At 40.1% G+C, this 27,449-nt stretch overlaps 1 protein-coding gene across 1 annotated transcript in view; it reads left to right on the top strand.

Annotated features, from left to right (window-relative positions):
* LOC146563938 (neural-cadherin) overlaps positions 1-26,275 on the top strand; it is a 154,900-nt gene extending 128,625 nt beyond the window's left edge. Inside the window, exons 21-34 of the mRNA XM_085291324.1 lie at positions 1,060-1,244; positions 1,727-1,965; positions 6,861-7,138; positions 7,968-8,182; positions 10,237-10,364; positions 10,522-10,625; positions 10,906-11,017; positions 13,955-14,135; positions 14,569-14,735; positions 15,033-15,288; positions 15,707-15,887; positions 16,094-16,344; positions 18,085-18,242; positions 20,145-26,275. Of these exons, the coding sequence (XP_085147450.1) occupies positions 1,060-1,244; positions 1,727-1,965; positions 6,861-7,138; positions 7,968-8,182; positions 10,237-10,364; positions 10,522-10,625; positions 10,906-11,017; positions 13,955-14,135; positions 14,569-14,735; positions 15,033-15,288; positions 15,707-15,887; positions 16,094-16,344; positions 18,085-18,242; positions 20,145-20,816 (3,127 nt within the window). The 3' untranslated portion in view covers positions 20,817-26,275. The remainder of the gene's footprint in view (positions 1-1,059; positions 1,245-1,726; positions 1,966-6,860; positions 7,139-7,967; positions 8,183-10,236; positions 10,365-10,521; positions 10,626-10,905; positions 11,018-13,954; positions 14,136-14,568; positions 14,736-15,032; positions 15,289-15,706; positions 15,888-16,093; positions 16,345-18,084; positions 18,243-20,144) is intronic.
* The last annotated feature ends 1,174 nt before the right edge of the window (positions 26,276-27,449 follow it).

Raw genomic sequence — 27,449 nt, 5'->3', positions numbered from 1 at the left:
TGGTGGAATTGAACTCAGGACCTTCTTGCTGTGCGGCAACAGTGCTAACCACCGTGCCACCGTGCTGGGCTAAAAACATGTCAAAGCTAAAAAAAAAAAAAGTGCTATTTGGGGACATTCAGTAAATCACAAAACGCACAAAATAACCAGAAAACCTCAGCATTCTGCCTCAGCAGACAGCGATTTGTTTGGAATTGATCGGTATGCTATGTTTTCATTTGTTTCCTGTCTGTGAAGTGCTTTGACATGTTTGGAAATCTCTCAAGCGTGACGGTATTCCAGGAGACGGTACATGAGAGCTTGTTTTGTAGCGGCAGCACAAGCACCGTCCGCAGACTCATTTTGGCCTCAGTTCAGTAACGCTTAATTAATTGGTCTAGTCTGAGCTCTGAAGGTCACTTCAGTGTGAAGAGGTTAAATATGAGCCAGCGGCACATGTTCTCCACAAGGTTTGGGATCCACTCTGTAGTGCAGCAGAGCAGAGATTGCCAGAGTTTTCCAGATCAAGAGTCCCCCCCACCGGCCTGGATCCATGTTCAACAGCTGACCTCCATCTGGTCAGAGTTTGATCTGACAAATCCCATCTGAGAAAGATTTTATCCGGATTGAAGATTTCACTGGGAACTTTATGAATGTGTTTGGTTTTCCAAGCACGAGGAACAGCTGAAATGTCTGAATTTGTATTTGCCTTATAACAATAAGTCCTTGAACTAATGCATTTTCTGCAGCAGGAATTCTGCTCAACAATTATAATATCCAACCTATCCATCATACCCTTAATAGACAGATAATAAATGGTTCCTTGCAAACAGACCTCCAGAGTGGAAGAGGTTAATAAAGTGTATTTCTGCACTGCTTTTTTTTGGAAATCCAGACATAAGTATTTATGTAACATACATAAATCAAAAATCCGAAACGGTACACACACTTTTTTTGCTGGGACTGAAAATAGCACCCGCTTCTTATGCAAGAAAGAAGCAGATATGATGTATTTTAACAAATATAATTCTAAGCAGCAACAGAAAATAAGTCAAACTAATCTTTCTTTCGCTCTCTCAGGTTGTTCAGTCTGAACCAGAGCTCAGGTCAGCTCAGTATTAGGGAGGGAACTCCTCCCGGCTCATACCACCTGCAGGTTCGTGTATCCGACAACACCTGGCCAGACGTCACCTCCACCGCCCAAGTAGACGTCACAGAGCTGCACCACGTTGCCTTGCAGCGTGCTGCCTCCATCCGCCTGAGCAGTGAGTCCCAAAGTGAAGATGTCAGATTGTTAAAATATGAAAATACACTTGTTAACCTCAAACAAAACAGTTGTTAGTCATGGAAATGACTTAACAACATCTCAGCGCACTGACACAAGACGCACATTTACACCCTCCTGTGACTGTCGATGTGGCACAGTGCTTCAGGGTCTCAGTTTCAGGGCTATCAGCTCGATCAGGCTCCATCAGCATTGGCACACAGACGCAATATTGGAAATAACTCCCTGCTCCTCTTCTTCTATCATCTCTTGTGTTCCCTGCTGTTTATTTTCAGCTCCATCTCTTCAGACTTTCTTGTCTCTTCCCTTTTTTCCTTCTGTTTTATTCACCTTTTCATTCAACTTGTAGTATCAGGATATTTCTGTCTGTCCGCTGCTTTTTATGCTGCCTCTAATTTCCCATGGTGATTTTTGAAGCTAGTAAACAAATCTGTTCTCCTCCCCTCCTTCTTCTTCTTCCAGACCTGACAGTGGAGGAGTTTTTCAGTAGTAGTGGTGGAGGTGAGAAGAGTCGCTTTTCCCGTCTGGGTCTGACGTTGGCTGAACTCCTGCAGACTTTGCCGGAAAACGTCCAGATCTTCTCTGTGGGTGATGCCAGCAAACATGGTGGGAGGGCGCTTAATGTTTGGTTTGCTGCCCACGGCTCTCCCTACTACAAGGCTGAGAAACTGCACGGCTACGTGGCAGCAAACAAGGCCAAGGTGAGGAAAGACTTAGAGTCTGGAAAATACACTTTAAACTATTTAAATGTAGGAATATAAATTATGTTAAATTATTATACTTTTTGGCATTTTTTCCACTCTCTCTAGTGTTTCAGTTGAAAGGTGGCATTTCTTGAGCACATTTTTGATGTTTAATAAAAATCCATTATTTACATTTTTCTTTGTAAGTTAAAAACCAGTTATTTAATCCAAAACCTTCAAAGGCTAATTTGTGATTTTTGTTACTGGAAATCTCAGGAACTTACTTTCTCTTCGGTCGGGAAAATCAAAGAGGAAGTGCCCCAATCCAACAAGCAAACAGATAATTGTGCAAAAGCTAAATAAAGTGAAGCAAGGTGAAGTGTGAAAACGTAAACGTGGTGAACTGACGGGAAAAATGAGCCATCCAGTTTACATCTTCAGCCATAGGATTAATGATGCATTAATTACACTCAATTACATGTTACATTCACATATTCATATGTGCAGTTCAACAGGCAGAGACATTTAACGCAAAGTGTAAACTATTTCACACTCATGCACACCCACATGCCAGGAAAAGTGAAAAATTGATCATACATTAATATGTGGACATGTTGCTTCAGCATGTCTCTCTTCAGTGATACACCCACATATGCACGCACATACTTGCGTGCATATGTACACACTTGTATACTTTTACATGAAAATATACCATTAAAGCATTGGGAGCTGCTTCTGATCTCATTTCTGTGACAGGCAGGCAGATGATGGCAGTTGGTGAATCATATAAATATGCATATTAAATAAACACACTTGCGCAAACATAGACAGCCGAGCTAGATCAAATATCTAACTGTCAGCTGTCGCTCAGCTGACGTCTTGTTTAAAAGACTGCATAAAAGTTATGACACTGGCAAAGCAATAATGTGAATAAATCTATTAGGAGAAAGAGAGATTTGTAGCATACTGTAATATAACTGCAGTTCACATTAACATCTTCAGTTACTATATGCACTATGGGGTTCATAATTTGTATTTAGTTTTACTTCTGCTTCCAAGTGGCCAATAAAACCAAAATATGAGCAAAAACTGAGAAGTATATTACTAAAACAAAACCATCTAATATTACTGACAATGGAGCAAAAGATAGCTACAGAAATGTGTAATGTATTGTCGTAATACATGTCTGTACAGATATCAGTTTATACACACAGCTCGATTCAGTTCAGTTAATTCTGGTTCTGTTTAATTCGATTCACTTTTATTTATACATCGCCAAATCACAACCACAGTCGCCTCAAGGCACTTTATATTGTAAAGACCCAAAAATAATATAGATAAACCCCAACACTCAGACGAACCTGTATAAAGAAGCATTTGGTAACAGTGGGGAGGGGAAAAAAAAACTTTTAGCAGGAAGAAACATCTGGTTCAGCCTCAAGAAGGGGTAGCTATATGCTGGGGGATAAAGTGAATCAATATTACTGTACATATGCTCACATGAAGGAAACAGTGCAGGAAATTACACCAGAAAGCTATTTCACTCAATGATTAAATAATAGTGTTTAATAATACTGATAATATACACAGAAACACTACAGCACTGGGAATAAATACATAACACCAGAGACAGTATAAGAGAAAAACAAAACAGTCAAAGGAAGCTGAAAGGAAGATGAGAAAAACAACCTTTAACACCTTATTGCATGTGTTTTATTATCATATTGTGACTGTTTATGCAATAAATACACTTTTTTTTTAATATCCTGAAAGTAAAGTTCATTTCAATCAAGGTTTAAATAATTGCCTGGTGGCATTACTGCTGATTAACTAGGCTTAGTTGTAGAAGTATAACACATAAGTACATAATTCCTTCCCACTTTGGTTACATAGCTGTCGGGGTGTCTTGATGATTTTCTTGAAGTATACAAATTTTCTACACTGTTGCCTTCTACAGCAGGGTATTAGCAGTGTTTTAGTTTTACTTTGTGCATAATGCTCATGTTAAGGCATAACTGCAAAACAAACTACACATTGTGTGTTTAGAAAAGCCTTCATATTACCAGAGATGCAGATATTGTTCAAATATTGAAGCTAACATAAATCCTGTCAAAGTGTCAAGACACAGATAGTTAGCACATCTCCAGCTTTAATGCAGCTTGGCTCAAAAGCCTAATCAGCACCTACAACAATAAAAATTTGTTAAAGTATAAATAACACAGCATGATTTAAAATAACTTCCATCAAATGCTGAAGATGAAAGGTACGTCTTTAATTATCTCAGGGTTAAGAGGAAAAGTGTCTTGGCTGATTTAGAACAAAAATGTCAGAGAGATACAAAGTCATCACGAAAAAAGACGATGTTGAAACTGGCTCTGGAGCCAAAATCTAAAGCCGTGCCTGGGGAGTGTAAGTCACAGTGGATGAGAGTGTCAGCTGAACAGCTAAACTCCAAAAAAAGAAATACACACAGTTGGAGAGAGACAGGAAACCCTGAGGGACTCTGATGAAAACCTCTCACCCCCTACCCCCCCCTCCAAAAAAGTAACAAAACGAGAGAAAAGAATCAGGATGACAAGCAGGGAAGCGAGTGAATTTGGCAACGGAAAGCAAATGACAGCAAAACTTTAAGAGGAAGGGAAAATGACAGAGAAACACCAAAGTGCATAAATAACAGTAAGGGAAATAGAGTAAATTCAGATTTCACTGATGCAGGTAGACATCAGATCAAAGACGTTTCCTGTCATTCTCTGAAATTCTCTAATATGTTCAAACAGAGCTCATGACTTCAATGCTGTTAGTTTGAGTTTGCTTTCCCCCCATGCTAGTTTTAGTTTCACTCATTTCACACACAGTACTTAGTCTTATTTGAAGTTTAACGACACAGTACTTAATCTGTCTTGATGGGCTTATATTTGATTTTTAATTAGTTGTGTGCCATTTTTTATCTTCATTTCAGCTTTAGTTTTGTTTCCTCTGCTTAATCATAGGTCAGCTTTATACCTAACTGAATTGGACTCATCAGTTTAATCAAAGACAAAAAATGCCAAGGTATGAAACCTTGGTCCATGGGTTTGGACCAAACGCCAGCTTAAATTTTAGCTTCATGGTTGTTTTAGTTTTGGTTAGCCAAGCTTATCCTAGTTTCGAGGATACCTACAATCCTACAATGTGGAAAATAAAGTTTTCACCTGAGCAGTCCTATAAAAAACTAAGTACACATTTATTGTTTCTTTTAGAAATCGCTACACTTGCAGAAGCAAATGAAACTACAGAAGGTGTGTTATAGGTGTGTATTAAGACAGTGCCACAATCTTCCTAGCAGCAGGAATCCCAAAAAATCTTCCCTAGGGTCAGGCTCTGAAATGTTCAGAGAAACTACAAGAACTACATCTGAGACTTCACAGCCTTGGGTAGAATGTTAAATGTTCAAGTTCATGACAGTAACGTTATAAAAAGATTGAACAAATATGGCTTGTTTGTCAGGCTTTCCAAGTGAAAACCTCTTTCTGAAAAGAACATGGTAGCGCAGTTTAGTTTTGAAAAGTTGCATCTACACAAAAGACAAGCCTCTTGGACAGATGACCAAAGGCAGGGTTTGGCAATAATGCACAGTACCGCATTTGACAAAAAACAAACACAGGATATCAACACAAACACCTCATATCAATTGTGGAGCACACTGATGGAGACTTGTTGATTTGGGTTTGGTTTAAGGGCCACAGAACCTGGTCAGTACACTCTTTGAGCTGATCGTGAACTCCTGTCTATATCAAAATATTCTACAGTCAATTGTTTTCACAGGTTTTTGTTCCATGAAAAACTAAGTACACTTCATGTTTCAGTGATTTATAAAACCAAATTTACCAGTGATTGTTTTCAGTCCTTCAGATCATTGCAGAGAAGTTTTGTCCCATTTTTGCAGTGTTTCTTCAGTTTATTCAGCAAAATCTCGAGTTATCTATCTTTGATTGAGCTGAGGTTCCGTTTTGCTCTATGCTATTTTTACTTTGTTTCAACATTGTTTTACTTTCCCTCATTAGTTTTTTGTTTCATTATATAGTTTGTTATTAGGATAACACCGTACCGTCTTAGCAGGGGCGACCGTGTCCACACAAAAGTTGAGGTAGTCTGTAAGACAGTGTGTCGCCCCCTCTATGTCCTCACCATGTGGGCTCAGGAGCACATCCCAGTCTGTGGTGTCATAACAGTCCCTCAGAGCATCCTCCTTTTCTGGGGTCCATCTCCGGACATCTGATGGACATTTTGGACAATGCCAGACATCCTCTGCACACGGCCATTAACAACCAGAAGAGTCTGTTCAGTGACAGGTTGCTTCTCCCCAAGACAAGAACTAACAGACTTAAAAACTCCTTTGTCCCACACGCCATCAGACTGTTTAACTCCTCTCTGGAGGGGAGAGGGAGGGGAAACAGGAGGACAAAGGAGGGGGGAACAACTAAGCTGTAGTGCCTCTTCACCTCACTGTGCAATACCTTTTGTGCAATACTTTTGTAAATAGTCAACGGTGCAATAGACTCAATACTTGAAATGTGCAATTCACTTGTATTTTTATTTTTATTCCTTTTTATTTCTATTCCTATTTATTCTATTTATCCCCTTCGTATATTTTATTTATATTGTCTCTGTATTTATATATATGTGTGTGTGTGTGTGTGTATATATATATATATATATATATATATATATATATAATATTCTGTAACTCTGTAACTTCTGTCGGTGCTGTGCTTTTTTGGAAATCGAATTTCCCAGAGGAACCCACCCGAGGGATTAATAAAGTTCTATCTAATCTAATCTAATCTAATCTAATAGTTTGTCTCTATTTTTAGCTTATCATATTTTGAAAGTTCCTCTGTTTGTATCTTAACTCCTTTTTTTATCACCTTTAGCTGGAGGCCATTCTGGGCGTGTCCATCTCTCAGGTGGGTGTGGATGACTGCCCATACACAGACTGCAGCCAGTCTGGAGGTTGCAGCAATGAGGTTTCATTCAGCCAGGCACCGGTGGCTCTCAGCTCTGGTAACATCTCTCTGGTGTCACTGGCGGCCTCTTTGACTGCGCAATGTGGCTGTCGGGGCCGTGAGGCAGTCCACCTGTCCTGTTCTGCTTACCCCGTCAACCCATGCCTCAATGGGGGCACCTGCCAGGACGGACCATTGGGATACCGGTAGGTGTAAGCCAAGGAGGGGTCTTTGCATGTTCCATATAATTCTTCATATGATAATGCATCCAGGATCCAGTTCAACCTTCAGTTACCTGGAGGTTGAACTGTTGCACTTATCTGATTGCAGCAAGTAGAGTCTCTAAAGTGCTGTGTCTTTGAAACTTGTTATCGAAGGAAAAGTTTTCTTTATAATGAGATACTGTGAATCACCTTTTTCTTACTTTTCTCTCAGTGGCTGCTCTGTGTTTACATAGTTTTCACCTGACGGTACTGATTAGAAGTTTGCCGGTCGTATGCGGCAGATTCAAGCCCTGAACAGTTAAAGTCACCTTGTGAAGCTCGCAGAAATTTTGTATTTGTTCAGTGGTTAACTCTAGGTATATCTGTCAAACATTTGAAAGAGAGGCAGAAGATTTCTCTTAAAGTAATAACACTCTAAAGCCTCATTTTCAGCTAAAAGTAAGCTGGCTGACTTTGAATTGTCACATGATTTTAATGGTTGAGATACTGGATGAAACATTTCAGCTGCTAAATCTGACAGATGACTCACTCTCCATTGCTCTCTTTCTTTTTCTTGCACTTGAACAACTTATCAACACTGGCAAATATATATTTATATTATTTTTTTAAGCATTTCTATTAAGGTTTCTTGAATGTGGATTATGTCTCTGTTTATCTTTCTGTCTGTCGATCTCTCTCAGTTCATTTGAACCTGTCAGAAAAGAAATTTGCTTTGCAGCAGTACTAATGGACAGTAAAAAGTCTTTAATAAGAAATATAATAAAATAAATAATATAATTAGAAAATAAAGTAGATTAACTCTCTGTCTCAGATGCAAGTGTCCTCCCATGTACGACGGCCCCGAGTGTCAGCAGACCAAACACAGCTTTGGCGGCCAGGGTTACGCCTGGTTCCCTCCCATCAAACCTTGCTATCAGAGCCACATCTCCCTGGAGTTCCTGGCTGAGTCAGCCAATGGGCTGCTCCTCTACAACGGGCCGCTTGGTAATGTTCACTCTGGGGAGCAGGAGGACTTCATTGCCATTGGTGAGTTTCACGCTGAGGCTCTCGTGTGTAAAGCTTCTACTTTGTAGATTAAGAGTTAACATCTTAACTTTCTTTGCTCTGGAGTCAAACTCAATGAAAACACAAATCCAAAGAGTTCTACTCGGAAGATCTATGAAGATCAAACAGTCAGTATTTTCAAATAAACTAATAAGGCTAGATCTAGTAATTTCAGTTCAAGTTAGCCACTTGGAAGGAAGTAGAAATTTTGGCCTGAATATGTCAGTATGACAGTAAAGGTGCTCTTAAATAGCTGCAAAAACACACATGAAAGTGTGAGCCAGTGTTGAGTCTAATAAATAAATGATTTACAGTCACCCTTACTAACCTTCTGTTGGTGTTCTTTGCATCTTAAGACTTAGTGACAAAACCAACAAAGAATCAGAAAATGCACCACTGATTACATGCAGCTATACAACAGCTCCATTATGCACTAGGTGACATTAGAACACAGTTTATACAGTAAGGCCTTTGATCTAATGGGTTTTCTTCCATGTTTATAAAGCTTATAACTTCATGTTCTTGGTAAGTGGCACATTGTACTGTAGATGTTCTGAAGTCAGAACTGTTATATGACATATGTGGATTTGAGGTTAGATTCGATCGTTACTGTAAAGGCTTTTGAATTCCACTGTCTAAATATAATTCTTTATCTAATCGATTCTCTGGAAGGTGTTTGTGAGAACAAAGGCTGAAAATGATCAAATTAAATTGAAATTATTAGGTTTAGTGTGTGCTCTGGGATGATTGATGTGGCTAATGCATTTCATTTACTGGACCTGTGATGTCCTTTAACTTTTCAGTTTAACGCAAAATAAAAAATATAAACGTGCAACACTTTGGTACATAAGCTTTGGACCACACAACCACCATGTTGGTCCAGCAAAGAGATTGTCGTGATTCAAAGCTAACAGCACATTTCAGTGTACAGATGGCTCTGATTTTATTTATCAACTCTTAAACTATCAGCTAGTCATTGTAGTTTTCAGCTAGGTTTGGTATGATATAGATAAAAAGAATCATCTATTAACCAACAAAGCGTTAGAAAAATGAGGAGCAGAGGTGATTATTGCAATGCTTGCAGAAGTCTCTGAGAGTGGCTCATTTGCTGCAGCAAACACATTCTGCTTGAACTTCAGTACCCTTTTGCTGAAAGCTGACAAATTATTTTAACTTCCTAGCTCTATAACAATCATACTAATCTCACAGTGCTGATGGGAACATGCTGCCGGTCCTGCTTTTCAGCAAACACAAAGCGTTCATCAATCTGCTGCTGTATAGACAGTTTCTCAGTGGATGAGGAGCTTCATAAACTCTAATGTCAGCTCCCAGTGGCCCTAATGTGGTGCTGATGGATTAGCCTGCAGATGGCCTTTCGAACACTTCTTGCATAATCTTGTGGCATTAAAGTTATGTAATTATTGAACCCAGGCTGTTGCTGCAGTGGTCCGGGGAGGGGAAAATCAAAGATAGTTGCAGGATTGATCTCTCTGAAGCGTTTTTGCACTTACATGTCCAATATTGTGACTATGAGGTTGATCAGGTCATACACACATAGACACAAACCCACACATTTTACAGCAGCAGATGAAAGGATATTGGGAGATTCACACAGAGAAAATTGATAAAGTGGCTTACTGCAGTTGTTGATGGGATCCAGAAGCTTACGTAGCAATAAGGAGAAGTGATGTCAGGGCATGCGTCAACTTTTAAGACACAAGAAACGAATATTTTTTTTGTCATAGTGGGTATTAAATGACCCAAAGCTGTGTTCAATTTTACTGCACACATCAACTTAAGTAAGGCAGCCCTCAAAATTCACTTTATGAGCTCTAAACATATTTTCCAGCCTGTTTTACACATTTGTTATGTTGATGTTTACAGACTTGACTTTATTATTTATTTAGGCCTGTTGGGATTTTGTATTCGGGTCACTGTAGTGTGTGTGTGTGTGTGTGTGTGTGTGTGTGTGTATGCGTGTTTACCGTGAGATGGAAAAGAGAAAACAAAGATAATATTCTCAACTCCCCATTCAGAGTTGAGAAACGGCGTTCCAGCTCTGAGCATAAACCACGGATCAGGAACACTCACTTTGCAGTTTCCACCCAAATCCACTGTCACCGACCGACGCTGGCATCGCCTCGACATCATCAGTGACGGAAAGGTGAGACTTATCTGCAGTATAGCAGATGCATGGAAGGATGACTGGATAGGTGGAAATAATGAAAAAGAAACAAAGGAACAGGAAATCAAAAAACTTGTAAAATAGGAGGAAAAGGTGAGTTACATGAGGTAACGGTGTGCATTCTGTTTGTCCTCAGGCTGTCCAGCTGATCCTGGACCAGTGTGGAGGGGTGGCTGTGAATGAGTTGGAGACAGATGAGTCCAGCTGTAGAGCTGCAGGAGAGACACCTGGAAATCAGAAGTAAGAACAACCCCAGATTTCACTGCTTACTTACAAATTTAACACAGAGAATCTAAAACTTTGCTGTGAAAAACCCAATTTACCTTTCTCTTGCTTTCTTTTTTCCTTTATTTTTGTTTTCATTCAATTCATCCTTATTTTTTTTTCCTTTTCCGAATCTTCTTCTTTCACATCATCCTCCCAACTCTGCTTTTCATCCTCTGACTACTTCTGTTTTTCTTCCCTTCTTCTGTCATCCTCCACTTCTTTTCCTCCCTTCCTTATTTCTTCTCCTCTTCAGATATCTGAATGTTTTCCAGCCTCTGCAGTTGGGAGGGGTGAAGGAAATGTCCCCTCACAGACATTACCGCAGTTTCACTGGCTGCATCCGCAACCTGGTGGTCGACAGTCAGGTAATATTACAATATGAGCATGCTGGTTTGTAGAGTTCCTATTGTGGGGACATGAATGTGTGTGTGAAATTTGGGGGGCAAAAAGCCTTAATGTAAATGATTAGATTTTAATAGCCATACTCTGTTTAAAGCCTCTTTAAATGATTGTTTTTAATCCCAGAGATCATTAGGCTTTTTGTGTGTGTGTGTGTTTTTCTTGGCTCTTAAATGCAGTTTTAATGTCTGCAGGTCTGCACCTGTTTGTGTTTGTTCATGCATGTATTCACTTGCAGTCCTTGGTGGATGGTGATGGTGTTTATCTGTGCGCCTGTGAGTACCACAGGGATGGTGGTTGGACAGATGGTGATCTAGGCTCGGCTCCTCAGCCAAGGCCAGCATAACAACATCACAGTCCAAAATGTAACATAAATGAAAAGAATCTCCCTCGTCCTCATGAAGCTCAGCGTGTTGCTGTGGTTCCTTTACTGCTGCAAACCTCAGTCACTTCTCAAATATCCCAAAATAGTCCCCTGGAAAGATTTCAACCAGCTTTCAGACAAGAAGATATGGAAGTATGTTACCATCAGCCTGTCACTGTGGCACCTCATTCAAACCGCAATCCCCTGTGTTTTGGGGATGCCTCCTTCAGTCTAATGCTCTGATTTTACAGGAGTAAGATTAACTCTGCCTTCAAATGGTGGATGAGTTACAGTTTTTGTATTAAATTTTTTTTTTTTTTAAATTAGCAAAACACTGCCACATAAAATGATTTATAGTGATAATAATGAGGTATTAAAGGTAATTAAAGGTTAACCTTCCAGTGGTCGTGTTTGCACTCTAATAAAGTATCAAATTCTAATTGAAGACTGAAGATTTTGTTTCTACATGCACCAAACAGGGAAGGTAGATATGGCAAATATGGCAAAGTGGTTCCTTTTCTAACCTCATGTATGCAATTTATTGTGAATCTGAAGAGTGTGAGAGGGGTGCTGGACTTCTTTCAGTGGGCAATATCAGTGCTCTTGCACTAAAGGTCAAGCAGGACTCCACACAGTGCAGTGACTGATAATGGGGAGTCTCACAAACTCAGCAAGTGATTCAAAGCAGTCATTTTGTTTGATTACAACCTCACTGGAGGTGTCAGTTAACCAGGATCTGTTTGTAGTTTACCGTGCGTTTGTAAGCGATGACTGCTTGATGGAGCTGTGCCCTGTGAGCATAGAGGTCATATGTTCTAACCGTGCTATGGGGTTTATTTAATGTTTTCATACATTCAAGATCAATAAATATACATGTACAAGATCCCCAGTTTGTGAGCTCATGCAGTAACCACAGAAGCAGAGACACTGATCTTGAGAGAAAACCTGCCTATTGTTGCCTTCAGCATGCATCAAAAGTCCTCTGTGAGTAATTAAAGGTTTGGCTACATTTATTCTTTCTAAATATGGTAAGTTGGCATAACCCAGCATGAAGGTATCAGCGTATTTTCCATCCTCTAGCTGTTATTTTGTACCAAGTTCAAATTAAATCAATTTAAACTTATAGACATAAATATTTTTTCTATGCTCATTTCGAGCTATATCTTTTTGTTATTTGGTGCTTGACGAGTTTTGCTCAAATCAGCTCAAATGAATCCTTATTTATCTAATGCTGGGAACTGGTACAGCCCCTCGGTTCATCATTTGTCTGAAAGAAGCCCTTTTGGCTCCTCACGCTTCCTTTAAGCCAGCTTTCTTCTCATTGGTTTACTTCCGCAGCAAATTCCTAATGTTGTAAACCTCAACATCTGGCAATAAACCCATTCTGATTCTGATTCTGATTCTATAAACAGAAGGTTTGAACATCAGGTGGGTGGAGATTCTGTGCTCATAGCCAGAGCTGTGGGCCTGAGATGACAATATTAATCATCATCAAGAGCCGAGAGCTGGCCTTATCAGACTGCTTGTCAACTATCTGATTATTTTTAGCCTCTGAAATTGGTATGACTTTGTATATGTAAAAAAAAAAAGTCTGTAATTCCTACACAGTTAAAGATATACTTTTTCTTACTCCCCTTGAAATAAAGCTGAAAGCCTGAGTGTTTGGTTTAAAATCCAGTGGGGTTATATACAGATGCAAAATTACAATAGATTGCATCATTGTCCAAAAAATTATGGATCCAACTGTATATGACAGAAGATAAGAAACCCATAATAGCTCCACTTTAAACTAGATTAGCACACTTGAAGCCTCACAGCTTCACAAAGCTCAAAGCTCTGCATCAACAACATACAGCCCAACATTTTTAAATCACGTTTCAAAAATGATCAATTACAGTGTTGATACAATGACTCAACTGGCGCCACCATTAGGAAGCAATTGGGGTCTTTTTGTTTTTGTTTTTTATGTAGAAGAAATATTGTGTGAGGAACTGTGGGAGGTTTGCTGAGCACATTCATGCTCCATTGAGGAGGAACCCCTTTAGTTTCACTTTTCAAAGCCAAATTTTTATGACAGTAGAAAGAGGCTTTTAAAACCTTAAAAGAGACAGAAACAGAACCCCCCGCCTTACATGCTTTTCTTTGTTCTGTAATCAAAGCTGGTTTCTTGATTCCCTCAGAAAAATTCAAAACACATTTTTGTAGCTCATGCATTAAGGTAGATTGACACAGCACGAAAATGGCTGCCAACCAGAAAGAATGGGCACATTTAGAAATTCAGTGCATGTCAAATTTGGTCTTTGTTCTATTTCAGATATAAAGAAGGAAAACGGTAGAATTTTTAAAAAAAAACAAACAAAAAAAAAACTTCTCTGATCTATACTTGGCTGTGTGCGCAGCCTGGATCACATGACCAGAGGCAGCACTGGGTTCCTTTGTAAAGCATGTGACGAAAGTTTGCTGGATATAAAAGAAAATTTGTGTAAATATTTTTTTTCAACAAATAATCATCTCCCTCCTTTCTTTTGTTGTCCCTTAGGTGTATGATTTGGCATCTCCCGGTGAGAGTGTGGACAGCACCCCAGGTTGTAAGCTCACAGACGGCGTGTGCGTAACGGCGGCGGGACCCTCATGTGGGATTCACGCAACCTGCCTCGCAGACTGGGGCTCGTTCAGCTGCGAGTGCCACGCTGGATACACGGGGCACAAGTGTGACAGGGGTGAGGGTCAGAGCGTTTCAGTCCATATCAGTGCAGTTTCCTCTTTTAAATCTTTAGTTTTGGGAATACAGAATTAGATCTATGGACCTTGGAAATTTTAGAAACCTTCATAAAAGCTGTGAAACTTCGGAGCAAAGAAAGCCCGTCAGCCTAAAATAGCACACACAGAGAGTCTGACTCCTTTTCCAGGGCTCTGTGGTCAGCTTAATAATTGTGACATCCTGCTGTGGATGTCACAATTATTAAGCTGCTGAAGCAGTCAGTGTTGTACCTGTTAGATCTGACTGAGAGCAGTCAGGCCAAACAGTCTGTGAAAAACAATTACCTCCTTATGTGTACATGTTTTGTTTTCAGTCTGCAAAGAAGATTAATAGTTCAAGTTCGTCCTTTTGTGTGAAACAATTTAAACATTTATATGTTCCTCCCCCCTCAGCCATGCCAGAGTTCTCCTTCGATTCGGGCAGTGTGGTGCGCTTTCAGCTCAGAGGAGGCGGCATCTCCCGACGCACAAACATTCAGCTGCTCGTCCGAACCAGAGCCACCTCAGGGACCCTGCTGTCTGTGACGTCCCGGGAGACCAATGAATACATCGTACTGGAGGTCAGTCCACCTGTAGAACAACAATGACTAACCTTTCACATGATAGCTATCCTCAAAAATAAGCCTGCTTATATCACAGTTTAAACAGCATCCACTTATCAAGATAATCTCACTTTTTCTTAAAGAACATTTAACCATTTTATCAAATACTGCACTTTTACTGCACCATTTTTAGATAATGAATGCATTTTCAATGGGTGGCAGTTTTTACTTCCCCACATGACAGATTTTGTTGCGAGAATTTAAATCCCCGAGCAGCAGCTTTTTTTCGAAGGTTTATGTTCTTCTCTGTCTCAGATCACAGAGGGTCACATCTCAGTACGTGCCAACCTTGGTGACGGCGCTCACGCTTTGCGGCTTCCCGGCCAGCGGGTGGATGTCGGGCAGTGGGTCCTGGTCAGCCTCAGTCGCTATGACAACATGTTTACCCTGCGGTTAGAGCACGGCGGGGGCTCGAGGGAAGTGCAGGCCCGCCTGGGGAGCCGCAGGGAGATCGTGGTTCATCCATCCAGCCTAATGGTTGGTAATGGACCAGACAAGGCTGACTTCCAGGGTGAGAGCTGAATCTAATTTCAGAAAAAAAGTCTTTGTTTATTCAAGTGAGTTCTGAATGGAGTAAAATGACTCTTAAGTGCCTGACAGCCATGGCAACAAGTATTTAAATTCTTGAAATACACTGTGTTTCTCTTCGGATTTATTCTTGCTTTCACAATGTTACCAGAAAACTTAGAATTCAGTTTTTAAATATTTTATAGCTGTGCAGATGCTTAATTCAGAGATAACTCAGAAATGAAGCAATGATTGTGTTTTCCTTAAGTTTTTGTGTTAATTGTTCTTTCAAGATAAAGCATTGCAATTAGTTAGTTTAGCTTTTGAGTTTCACTCATAACATCACAAGTGCATTATTTTTGAATAGTTTATCTTAAAAACCATATTGGACGCAATGCTAAACAGGAATTTTTGGCAAACAGGTTGTCTGCGGGATGTTCGATTTAATGGTCACGTCCTGCCTCTGGATGGCCAGAGCCGGGACCTGGTGACGGTGCTGGAGAGACGTGGTGTCACCTCAGGGTGCTCTAGCAATGCCTGCAGCAGCCAGCCCTGCCGCAGCCCGCTGCGGTGCGTCGACTTATGGAGGAAACACCAGTGCAAGTAAATGACACACAAACGCAAAGCAGCACACTTATATAGCTTCCACTGGTGGGAAGCTATTAATTCATTCTTTTAGCAGTTTTGTTTCTTAAAAGTTTTTTGTCTTTCCTATGAGGTCACGCATAAAGTTTTCCAAGAATTTATTTCCATTTTAGTGCCACATCTAACTAACGTTGTCATCTGTCCTGCTCTCCATCATGTCCCAGGTGTCCTGGTAGTCAGGTAACCGTGACTGACGACTCAGGTCAGCAGCGTTGCGCGCCGTCGCCCTGTGGACTTTCTTCCTGCCGTAACGGTGGTGTCTGCCAGCCGCTTTCACCCGATAGCTACCGGTGCCGATGTCAGGAGGGTTTCAGGGGTCAACGCTGCGAGCTGGGGCAGGTCAAAGGTCACCGGCTGCCCGCTCTGAGCCCCAGCTCCATCTTGGCCATCAGCATGTGTCTGCTCGTCTTCTTCGGTAAGAGCAAAGAGAGTCATTAACAGAATGAAATTAAGAGAGAGTACGATGAGGTAAACTTTGCTAAAGTTCTTTGGTTTATAGTCATCTGAATGACACATAATTTACTGAACTAAATCAAACCTCACACAATAAACTCTGATGTTGTCATGAATTACACAATATAACTAACAGTACGGGAAATATTTATGTTGTTGTTTTGTTTCCAGGAAAGTATGATGGCATATTAGTAGTTTATATTAAAACTGTGGTTATTTTGAAACTCTGCAAATTTATCTATAATTGTTTCGTTTCTGTTGTGATTAATGTTTCAGTAAATGAGATCAGCATGTGTACAAGTGTTCTTTGTAGACCGCTCTAAGATAGACTGGGGGTTTTTTCTACTTTTGACTCTTGATGATTTCAGGGAGGGTGGGTAACAATCTCTCAAGCCCCTCCCACCTACTTTTCAAACTTTCTATTTATAAGAGGAAGCCAGTCAGAAATAAGAGGCTGAAGTGAGCTGGACAAAGTCTTGTGTGAGGGAGAAAAAGGTTAATGTTCTCTGTCTCAGAAAACAGAGGGTCACATCTCAGCACGTGCCAACCTGGGTGACAGCACTCATGCTTTAAGAGGAGATAAAGATGAAACAATATTAGTTGTTGGAATCCTGGCAGCACAAGAAGATTAAAAGTGGGGAATAAAGAAAATCCAAATTTCCACAAACTGGTTAACTAAAATAAAGATTCAGCAGTAGAAGTTGATAGAACAATTATAAAGGAGAATATCAGCATAACTTAAATTAGAGGCACAGAAGAAGCATGCTCACAAAAAAAAGTGTCTTTAAAGAGGGAAGAATATTCAAAAGAGTGAGGGCCCTGACAGAAAAAGCCAGATCGCCTTGGTTATGAGCCGAGATTGTGGTATGACCATCAGAGTCTTGGCTGAGAGATTCAGGTTACGACCAGAGGCTTACGGTAGGAGGAGATGAAATTTGCCAAATGTATGACTCACATCTGACTTCAGTATGAGTCATGTGATGACTCATCTCTGAGTGACACTGGCAGCATAATCAACAGAAATTAAACTTATTTAGATAGATGGAAGCTGGCAAAAAAGTGTGTGCATACATCCAGCCCGGTCAGGTCGAATCTCCACTGCAGACCTTTACTGTTTGAAGATCAACAGTTTTTTCTGGGAGCACTAATCATTAAAAATACAAGCTGTGGTGACGCAAAGAGAATTCAGTTAAATAAATGTTACAAAATAACCATTCGCCCCTTAAGCTGTTCATAAGTCAACTTAATCTAACCAGTGAACGGTTGTTTCCCTCAGCTTCACACCTACTGTGTTATGGTTTGTGTTTTTCCATCAGAAGCCTTCATTTCGTCTCGCATGAACAGATTAAATATCTTCTAGGTGATTTTTGAAACACAAATGACCTTGTAGTCTCAATAAAAATGCTGCGTAGAAAGCTGTTAGAATTTGATACTCTTCCCAATGGCTGCCTCATTTATTTTTCACCTGTTTGCCGTAATTATACTAATGTTTCTAAATGAACTTGGTACTGATTTATTGAGGCTAAATGACTCCACAGAGCAGCTTTAATGAGCCACTGCTTCAAATATACAGGAAGGAAACTAATGTCTGTCCCGGTGGTGCAGAAGCACATTTACGAAGAGATGCATATTCATACCATCCTCCTCTGTGCATGTGTGTGTGTGTGTGTGTGTGTGTGTGTGTGTGTGTGTGTGCGCTCAGCGGTGCTGGTGGCAGTGACAGTGTGGAACCAAAAAGGCAGCCGAAATAAGTTCAGGAAGCGAGGAGTTTACCACATCCCTGCTGAGCATGAGAGCTGGGAGGACATCCGAGAAAACATTCTCAACTACAATGAAGAGGGAGGAGGAGAGCAGGACCAGGTACACAGAACCAAACACACACACAATAAATGGATACAATGTTCTGCATTTTACATGACAGTTGATTTTTTTTTAAGAATCAAGGCCTCACCGTCAAAAATGCATTTTAGCATCTCAGGTAATCAAATAATAGTCTACAAACATCCTGTGTTTGAGGCCACAACTAACCAGTGTTTCTTCTTCTTCTTTGTAAGTAAGTTTTGAAATTTGGCACGCTGATTGGGAACAGTTATTCAATTCAATTTTATTTATACAGCACCAAATCACAACAGCAGTCGCCTCAAGGTGCTTCATAGATACAGAGAAAAACCCGACAATCATATGACCCTCTATGAGCAAGCACTTTGGCGACAGTGGGAAGGAAAAATTCCCTTTTAACAGGAAGAAACCTCCAGCAGAACCAGGCTCAGGGAGGGGCGGGGTCATCTGCTGCGACCGGTTGGGGTGAGAGAAGAAAAACGGGACAAAGACATGCTGTGGAAGAGAGACAGAGGTTAATAACAGATATGATTCAGTGCAGAGAGGTCTATTAACACATAGTGAGTGAGAAAGGTGACTGGAAAGGAAAAACTCAATGCATCATGGGAATCCCCCGGCAGCCTACGTCTATTGGAGCATAACTAAGGGAGGATTCAGGGTCACCTGGTCCAGCCCTAACTATATGCTTTAGCAAAAAGGAAAGTTTTAAGCCTAATCTTAAAAGCAGAGATAGTGTCTGTCTCCCGAATCCAAGCTGGAAGCTGGTTCCACAGAAGAGGGGCCTGAAAACTGAAGGCTCTGCCTCCCATTCTACTTTTAAATACTCTAGGAACAACAAGTAGGCCTGCAGAGTGAGAGCGAAGTGCTCTAATAGGGTGATATGGTACTACAAGGTCATTAAGATAAGATGGGGCCTGATTATTTAAGACCTTGTATGTGAGGAGCAAGATTTTGAATTCAATTCTGGATTTAACAGGAAGCCAATGAAGGGAAGCCAAAACAGGAGAAATATGCTCTCTCTTTCTAGTCCCTGTCAGGACTCTTGCTGCAGCATTTTGGATTAGCTGAAGGCTTTTCAGTGAGTTTTTTGGACATCCTGATAATAATGAATTACAGTAGTCCAGCCTGGAAGTAATAAATACATGAACTAGTTTTTCAGCGTCACTCTGAGACAGGATATTTCTAACTTTAGAGATGTTGCACAAATGGAAGAAAGCAGTCTTACATATTTGTTTAATATGTGCATTGAAGGACATGTCCTGGTCAAAAATGACTTCACAGCGTTACTGGAGGCCAAGGTAATGCCATCCAGAGTAAGAATCTGATTAGATACCATATTTCTAAGATTTTCAGGGCCGAGTACAATAACCTCAGTTTGATCTGAATTAAGAAGCAGAAAGTTAGCGGCCATCCAGGTCTTTATGTCTTTAAGACATTCCTGCAGTTTAACTAATTGGTGTGTGTTATCTGGCTTCATGGACAGATAGAGCTGGGTGTCATCTGCATAGCAGTGAAAATGTATGCTATGTCTTCTAATGATGCTGCCTAAGGGAAGCATGTATAATGTAAACAAGTTATCTAATTTGTTTTTAGCATTCAAGGGCCACCAAAGCTGGAACCATTTGTGTAATTAAGTGACCCACCATCAGACCAAGTTAAATTCGAAAAACCCAGTTGACAGTGGTCAATGGCATGACATGACTTCAGACACGAAGTCATGTCATGTCTTAGCATCTTTCATGTATTATGACCAGACTTGGTGTATGAACTCGCCTAGCACCCCTTCCTGAAGTTGTAAAACCAAAATGTGGAATTATATTATTTGACCACTAGGGGCACTACAGTAAAAAAATACAATTTTTAAAATTAAGCATCAGATTTAATAGGTACCCATGTATCTTCTTTTTTCCTCCGTCCTTCCAGAACGGTTATGACATCACAGAGCTGAAGCGTCCACTGTGCTCCAGTTTGTCTCAGTCATCCTCCTGCACGACCGCTCCGCTCATCAAATCCTCACCGGGCTCCCAGGAAGAGGTTCATCCATCCAGTTCCTCGTGCAGCTCAGGTGCTCCCTACCTCAGCATCCCACATCACCACCACCATCAGCATGCCGCCAACGCCAACTATACCAGCGATGCAACCTACGCTAATTACACTGCTCATGTAAACAGAGACGTGGAGACAAGCGACGTAGGCAGTTACACTGATGCCCCGCCTGGCTCACGCTCCCACGTGGACTTTAGAAGCTACGTGGCGCGAATCATTTGGGAGGCAGACAATGACAATGAGGCTTTCCCGCCAGACGCCTACCACGTCTGGTGCGTGGAAGGCTCCGGGTCGTCGGCAGGAAGCCTTAGTTCACTGGGGTCCGCAGTGTCCCATAGAAACATCAACACAGGTGACGGTGATCAGGACGACGGGGAAGAGGAGGAAGATGATGGAGGTTTTGTTTATGACAGACTCTCGCGGTGGGGCCCAAAGTTTCAGGCACTCAGTGAGATGTACGACCAACCACAGCTGACCCTCACATACAGGGATGCAATGGCGTACATACAGAGGAGCCACAGCCATGACCCCCTGCCACATCACCATTAGGGGGTGCTACCCAAATACAAGTACACACTCATAGAACATTTGCCACAGTGGAAAGGGACTCAGTGCTGTGATCTTGTCAAATTTAAAAAAAAAATCAAAACAAGGATGGCTGGTCAGGTATTGTTTTGTATGGCTGGGAATATGTTTAAAATATGTGTTTTAATATTAATTTTCTGATGTTGAAATATATATAAATATACTCACTGTTCTAAAGACATACAAATTTGAATTTTTTTGGCCTGAACAAATCTACCTTTTTTCACCTTTTCAGCTGTAAACCTTTACAGTTTGTGGTTTCTACAAAGGTCTCTAAGCAAACTGGTCCAAACAAGTGATATTTTCAGTTCTTTTGGCTAATTAAATGTCAGATTATGGTTCATGTCAGAGTTTAGTGAAGCAAGATGAGCTTGCCACATTAATTAAAAATAACGAGGCATAAAGAAGCAATTAAGAACAGAAAAACAATGAATGAGGCAGAAGAAGCAAAGCTGGGAGGACTGTGCATTCTTATTAGAGTTGTCTGACAGGGATGAGCCCTCAGCAGCAGCAGTTATTCAAGAGAGTTTTACAAGTAGAAACAGGTGATAAATGACAGATATCATGCATCGTCCAGGTAAACAGGGTAAAAACTCATAGATCAACATGAAATTTACCCAGATTATTATTTACATTAAGGATATAATGTTTCAATATGCAAGTGAGGCATTATATCTTAATATGTGCAAATTTGCACAATCTTACAGGAATCTGAATGGATAGATAAAGTCGGATTCTGAATTTGTTGGCACATGAGTCTTTTTAGCACTCCATAAACCAGAAACTTTTATCAACAGCCAGATAAAAAAAAATCACCATGTTTTTGGGATGACATGTGCAAAAGCCATCTGTAAATCCTTCAGAACTCCTGACACGTTGGGCCATGCAAGTACAAGAAGGAAAGAAACAAATCAGAGTAACTGACCAAAGAAATATGTTTGCATACTTGTATTTACTCTTACAGTTTTTAACAAATGGTTATCAACATAAATCGTGTCTGTGTAAGAGCTTGAAACCTGGACTTTTTGGAAACATTTCACCTCGTTTCCAAGAGGCTTCTTTCAGTTCAATTCACTTATTTTTAAGCTCTTAAGACAACATCAAAGTTCTTTACTTAAGTATCATGAACATCTAATAAACTAAATTTTACTTTCACTGATATTGAAGTTATTACCAGCGCATGAAAAAGAATTATTTGTATTGTAACGTATCATTTTTTTTTTAAATATTGACTGGTTTAGTTAAAAAAAAGAACAGAAAGACATTTGGCTGCGTCAGGCAGATACGCTACAAAGCTAAGGTAACAACAAGAAGGATGTTCAGTCTGCCCCAATGATTGAAAACACTTGTATGGCTTTGGAGAGTTTGATTGGTTACTCAGAATTATCACTCATGATTGAGTGATAAGGGCAGCACGGTGGCACGGTGGTTAGCACTGTTGCCGCACAGCAAGAAGGTCCTGAGTTCATTTCCAACATCTTTCTGTGTGGAGTTTGCATGTTCTCCCCGTGTTTGCGTGGGTTCCCTCCGGGTACTCCAGCTTCCTCCCACCGTCCAAAGACATGCAGCTTGAGGGGATAGGTTAATTGGAAAATCCAAATTGCCATTGTGTGAATGTGCGAGTGAATGTGAGTGCGAATGGTTGTCTGTCCCTGTGTGTTGGCCCTGCGACAGACTGACGACCTGTCCAGGGTGTACCCCGCCTCTCGCCCTATGACAGCTGGGATAGGCTCCAGCACCCCCCGCGACCCTGAAAAGGATAAGCGGAAGCGAATGGATGGATGGATGGATGAATTGGCTGCCAGCCCTTAAGGACGCTGGTCCAGCCACTGTCTGTAATGCTGTGGTCACTGTGTCATGTGGAGCAAACAGGAAATCTGGGCAGAGAAACTTTAAAGTGAGTAAACCAAACTGAGAAATGTCACCAAAGTCATAAATCGCAACTGTAAGTGCAGACTTACAGCTGTAATCGCATTACTCTGACGTTTTAACTTTGGAAAAAAATGGAGACAATTCAAGTAAAAGGCAATTGGCAGGCATTCCCTTCATTCTCACTGACCTTCTCGAGTTTTTTGTGTATTCATTTATTTCAGTGCAAGCTCCACCACGGTGTTTCTTCAAAACACACCACTAAAACAAAAAAAGAAAGAGTGTCTTATCTCTAAATTGATTCTCGGTATGTTTGTGGCACAAATGGGATTGAATATTATCACATCTTACCTGATATGAAACAAAAAATCTCTCTCAGGTGGGGCAGGAACGCAGCAGCTCTGTTCCCCCCGTGTAGATTAATCGCCACAGAAAAGCTGAGACACTTTCAGGGCGCGAGGTTCATTATGTGATCTTCGTGTTTCTTCAAAACCGAGGTTACCAGTTCATCTTTGAGCTTAACACAGGAATACATCACTCAGCTTTTATTTATTTTGCTTGTACTTCTTCCTTTTAGAAGCGGTGTACTCTGTTTATTTAATTATCAGGGCAGTTTGTGGGTTGCTGTTTTTCGTTCCATGGAAAATGCAGACTTTCAAGGTTAAAAGTTTCTCTTTTCTGGAGGAATATAACATCAAATTATGTCAGAAATGTTCAGAATGAGGGGAGCTTTGTATTTAGAGAAACAGTTTGGTAAGAAGGACTTGATGTAGAAATCTAACAAAGACAGCTCCGAGTTCTTCTTTCAGGGAATTTTAAAGTACTATTTGAATCTTTTTATCTTTGGCATGGCAATTTTTTTATTTTGACCCTCCTGTGCAGCTCCACAGCTGTAAACAAAAACTCAATTTCATACAGAAGCACTACCAAGGTCAAGCTTTTCTTCTACACTTTTATTTTCCTAAGAAATATCTTTTTTGCTTCTCTACCCTCTGCGTTTCCACAGATTAACCTGACCTCAAAAAAACCTTCCAGTAACCAGCGTGCATTTCTCTTTGCCGTTCTTGTTGCACTAGCAGGCAAGTCAGTTCTCCATCTTCAAGTAAGACGTAGAAAGTTAACAATTAAAAGCCTTGTGAGTTCACCAAGTGAAACACTTTGCAGCCTACAGCGTCTCCACCGTGTAAAATGAGCTTTGCTAGTATGTTTTCAGATGACATTATTTTTGTAACCCCCATGTAGAAACTCCCCAGAAGCTTCTTTTCACTTGCAGTTGGTCGTGCACTGTTAATGTTTTTGCTTTTTCTAAAAAAAAAAAAAAAAACAGGGAGCACCCTGTTAGACCAGTGTTTCCGAAGGCTGAACTGCTGTCAAATATAAACACTGCAACTGTGAATCCATTTGGAAATCAACATGGCAGCCAGAGGTACTGAAACTAAGTCACGCTTAGACATTGCTGTGAGCTGGAAGTGAAAGTTGTGATACATGTGAAGATGGCTTTTAACAAATAGGCAAAAATTACTTACTTTGTTTCTTTTATGAAAATGCAGGATATTCAGTATATGCAAGTCTTTCTCTCCAGTACTGTGCAAAAGTCTTCTTTTCTTTATATTTTGCTTGGAAATTGATAAGCAGTATTTGAAAGTCAATATTCAATAAGACCACCTTTATTCTTCATTCCAGTTATTCCCAAATATTCGTTTGACGTTGGCTCTTCTGTCAGAATGATTATTCAGTAATGTTAAAGCTCCGGCTCTAGGAAGGCCAGGCTATGACTCCTACTACACTGGCTAAATCGAAAGCCTAAAACAATGACACAGCCTCCACCATGCTTTATCGATGGCTGTAAGATGAATTGTAACTAGAACTGGTTCTTTGCTAAGTTGTCTGTTAGTTGTCTCAATGGAAACAGGTCTGATGGTTTTATGAACACAACACTGCTTCATCCCTCGAGTTTGGTGCCTTTTATGCTTCAATCATTCATATATATGGCCAAACAAAGAAAACAGCCTTCCCCTGAAAGTAGTCGGGTACAAGGATTGAACTGAAAATGAATGGAAAAAACAGCCAGTGCCCAAAGAAAAACTCTGGAAGACCTTTGGAAAACTTTGTAGAAGTATTTCTCAGCACCACCATGCTTGGAAGCAAAATATAAAGACGGTGACTCAAGACGTCTGTATTGTGTTGTTTAAAAAATTTTTAACAGTATATAACTTTATTGATGTCACATGGCCACTGTTAAACTGCTTACTTGTTAGGAAAAATTAAGAGTGGGGCTCATAAACTTCCAGTTTAAAGTATTTGCAGCATCTAAAAAACTAATAAGTATGCAGAACGAGCTTCTACCATTTCTATTAAAACTTTATACATGTTGTAGCAGAAAATCAAGTGCGTGTGCACGGAATGCTCTGCAGCTAATAAATCAGCGCTGTTTTGAATATAACCATTACAAAGTGACCAAACTTGAGCCAATGAGCACTGCTCAAAGTGAGTAACACTGAGAATTTCTGTTCTTGCAAACCTGACCTAAACTCTCTTAAATCCAGCACTGATTCCCTGTTTTTATTTAGTGGCCACTTAATAATCTTCTCATATTCCATATCTGTAAAATGGGCTGTTTGATTTGGAGCACAAGCATTTTGTTCTGTTCCTTTTGAAGCTACCTGATGTTTTTTTGCTGCCATCCTTTGACGGTAAATTTCTTAGATGATTTCCCTGATAAATGAGGAGCAGAACAGGAGAGGTTAGACTTCTCTCGTGTGCACAACAGGACACCAGCTTTTCCTTCTTCAACTTTTAAAGCAGCCAAATGTTTATTGGTTCTGGCTGCAGATCAGTGTCGTGTCTGATGGTTGTTTTCCAGCCTACCTCTTGGCTAAGTATATTGTCATTACAGCGCCTGATGAATGTAGTTTTTAAATAGAGAGAGTGAGAAAACCTGTGGAGGAAGTCTGAGCAAGTAAAGTACAATCACAGAACTCGGCGTAACTCAATCCTCAGCCAGCAAAAATGGCAACATAGATAAACATTTCCTGATATTTTAAAGGTTTTGCACTTAAGTCATGGTTTTCTTCCAGATACAGTCAGAATTTTTTTTTTTATTCAAAAGCCAGTATATTTGCCTGCTAGGCTCTGAGATTTTTACTGCGTAGACAGATTCTACAGATAAGACGTTTTCAATTCAGTGGTTTCCCCCCTTCTTTTGGATAATGAATTAAAAAAAAATGTTTAAAAAAGCCTTGTAAGAACTGTACTTAAAGCTATGCATCCAAATAGAATAACACAGGTGTCTTTTTATAAACTATTGTGACGCTTCAGATGTTTTGACCTGTATGTGTGCAACATCTGTTGAATTTTGTTTAACACAGATGCGTGAACATTTTTATTGAATTCATATGCATTTATTAGAGTAAAGGTTTAAAGTGTCATTTACCACAGAGCTGTGCTGATCTGTATAATAAGATGTACAAATGAACGTTTTATAGCAACCTAATGTGGAATATTCCTTTTGTATGTGACTTTTAATTAAAAAGAAAAACTTTTCTTCCCAAGAACATGATTTATATGTTGGTGTCTTTGTTCAGTGATTTTACTCTCTCTCTCTCTCTCTCTCTCTCTCTCTCTCTCTCTCCCCCCCCCCCCCCCCCCCCCAACTCTCTCTGGTAAGAGAACAAGTTGAAAAATAACTAAATAAAATAAGAAAGCTAGTATAAAGGATAAAAGGACATTTAAAAAAAATCCTTGAAGCTGTCCATGTATCTTTCTGAGAGATTTGGATCTAGATTCAGCTTTAGAAAGTGGTGGTTTATTGCATTTACTCCCATTTAATCACAGAAAAACATTCATACATTAAAAATCATATACTGTCATTGCTGCACTGGCATGATAGTACTTCAGAAATGGCTCACAACGATTCAAAGATTTGTTTTATGAATCATAGCATTCGTTACTTAGAGTGGGACTCGATGTGTTTTCCTGTAAGAGCTGACCAGACCTTTGTACACACATAGTGGGAGATCGTGTTTTACGTTTTCAATGTATAAAGCTCAAAAACCTAACTGTACACATAGAAAGAGAGATCACAGTAAGTTTCCATTTACACATATGGCGCAATGCTGCCACCACGTGGTAATAGGTAACACTGCATAGGGCTTTTTTTGTGTGATCATCTTGTTTTTATTTTTTTTATTTTATTGATTTATCTTTTGAAAACAAATTAAAATATTTCTAAAATGCTCATTTTAAAAAGTTGCTCTTTTCAGTTTTCCCTTGCTTTTACCAAGAGCAAGAAGCCTTGAAAGCATAAAAGTAGACAAGAGTTTAAGTAGACCTCAAGGTTTTTGTTTTTTTTTTGTTCGATTTTCGTTTTTTTGGTTTTTAAATATTCACAAAAGCACCGTAATTGACATTTATTTATTATATATAGACTGTTAGCAAAGAGCAGGGATAGGAGAGCCCGAACACTAAAACATTTTGGTTTTGTTCGAGAATGTGTGTAATCACAGGGAATAAAGATGCATTTGTGTCATTTTACAGCATCACTACTCGCTCTGTTAGGTACACCTGCTCAACTGCCCGTTAACACAAACGGCTAATCAGTTAATCACATGGCAGCAACTCAATGCATTTAAGCAAGTAGCCACGATCAAGGCGACCACATGTAGCTATGTTCTGATGGCAACTTCCATGTCACAAAGCTCAGATCATCAAGCTGGTTTCTTGAACATG

Source organism: Mchenga conophoros, linkage group LG11, assembly GCF_057382185.1.
Source record: "Mchenga conophoros isolate Kocher_MC1m ecotype Shallow Benthic linkage group LG11, M_conophoros_male_GT1.1, whole genome shotgun sequence".
Classification (NCBI taxonomy): Eukaryota; Metazoa; Chordata; class Actinopteri; order Cichliformes; family Cichlidae; genus Mchenga; species Mchenga conophoros.
The sequence above is the reverse complement of the archived record's forward strand: the minus strand, read 5'-3'. Positions and strand labels throughout refer to the sequence as shown.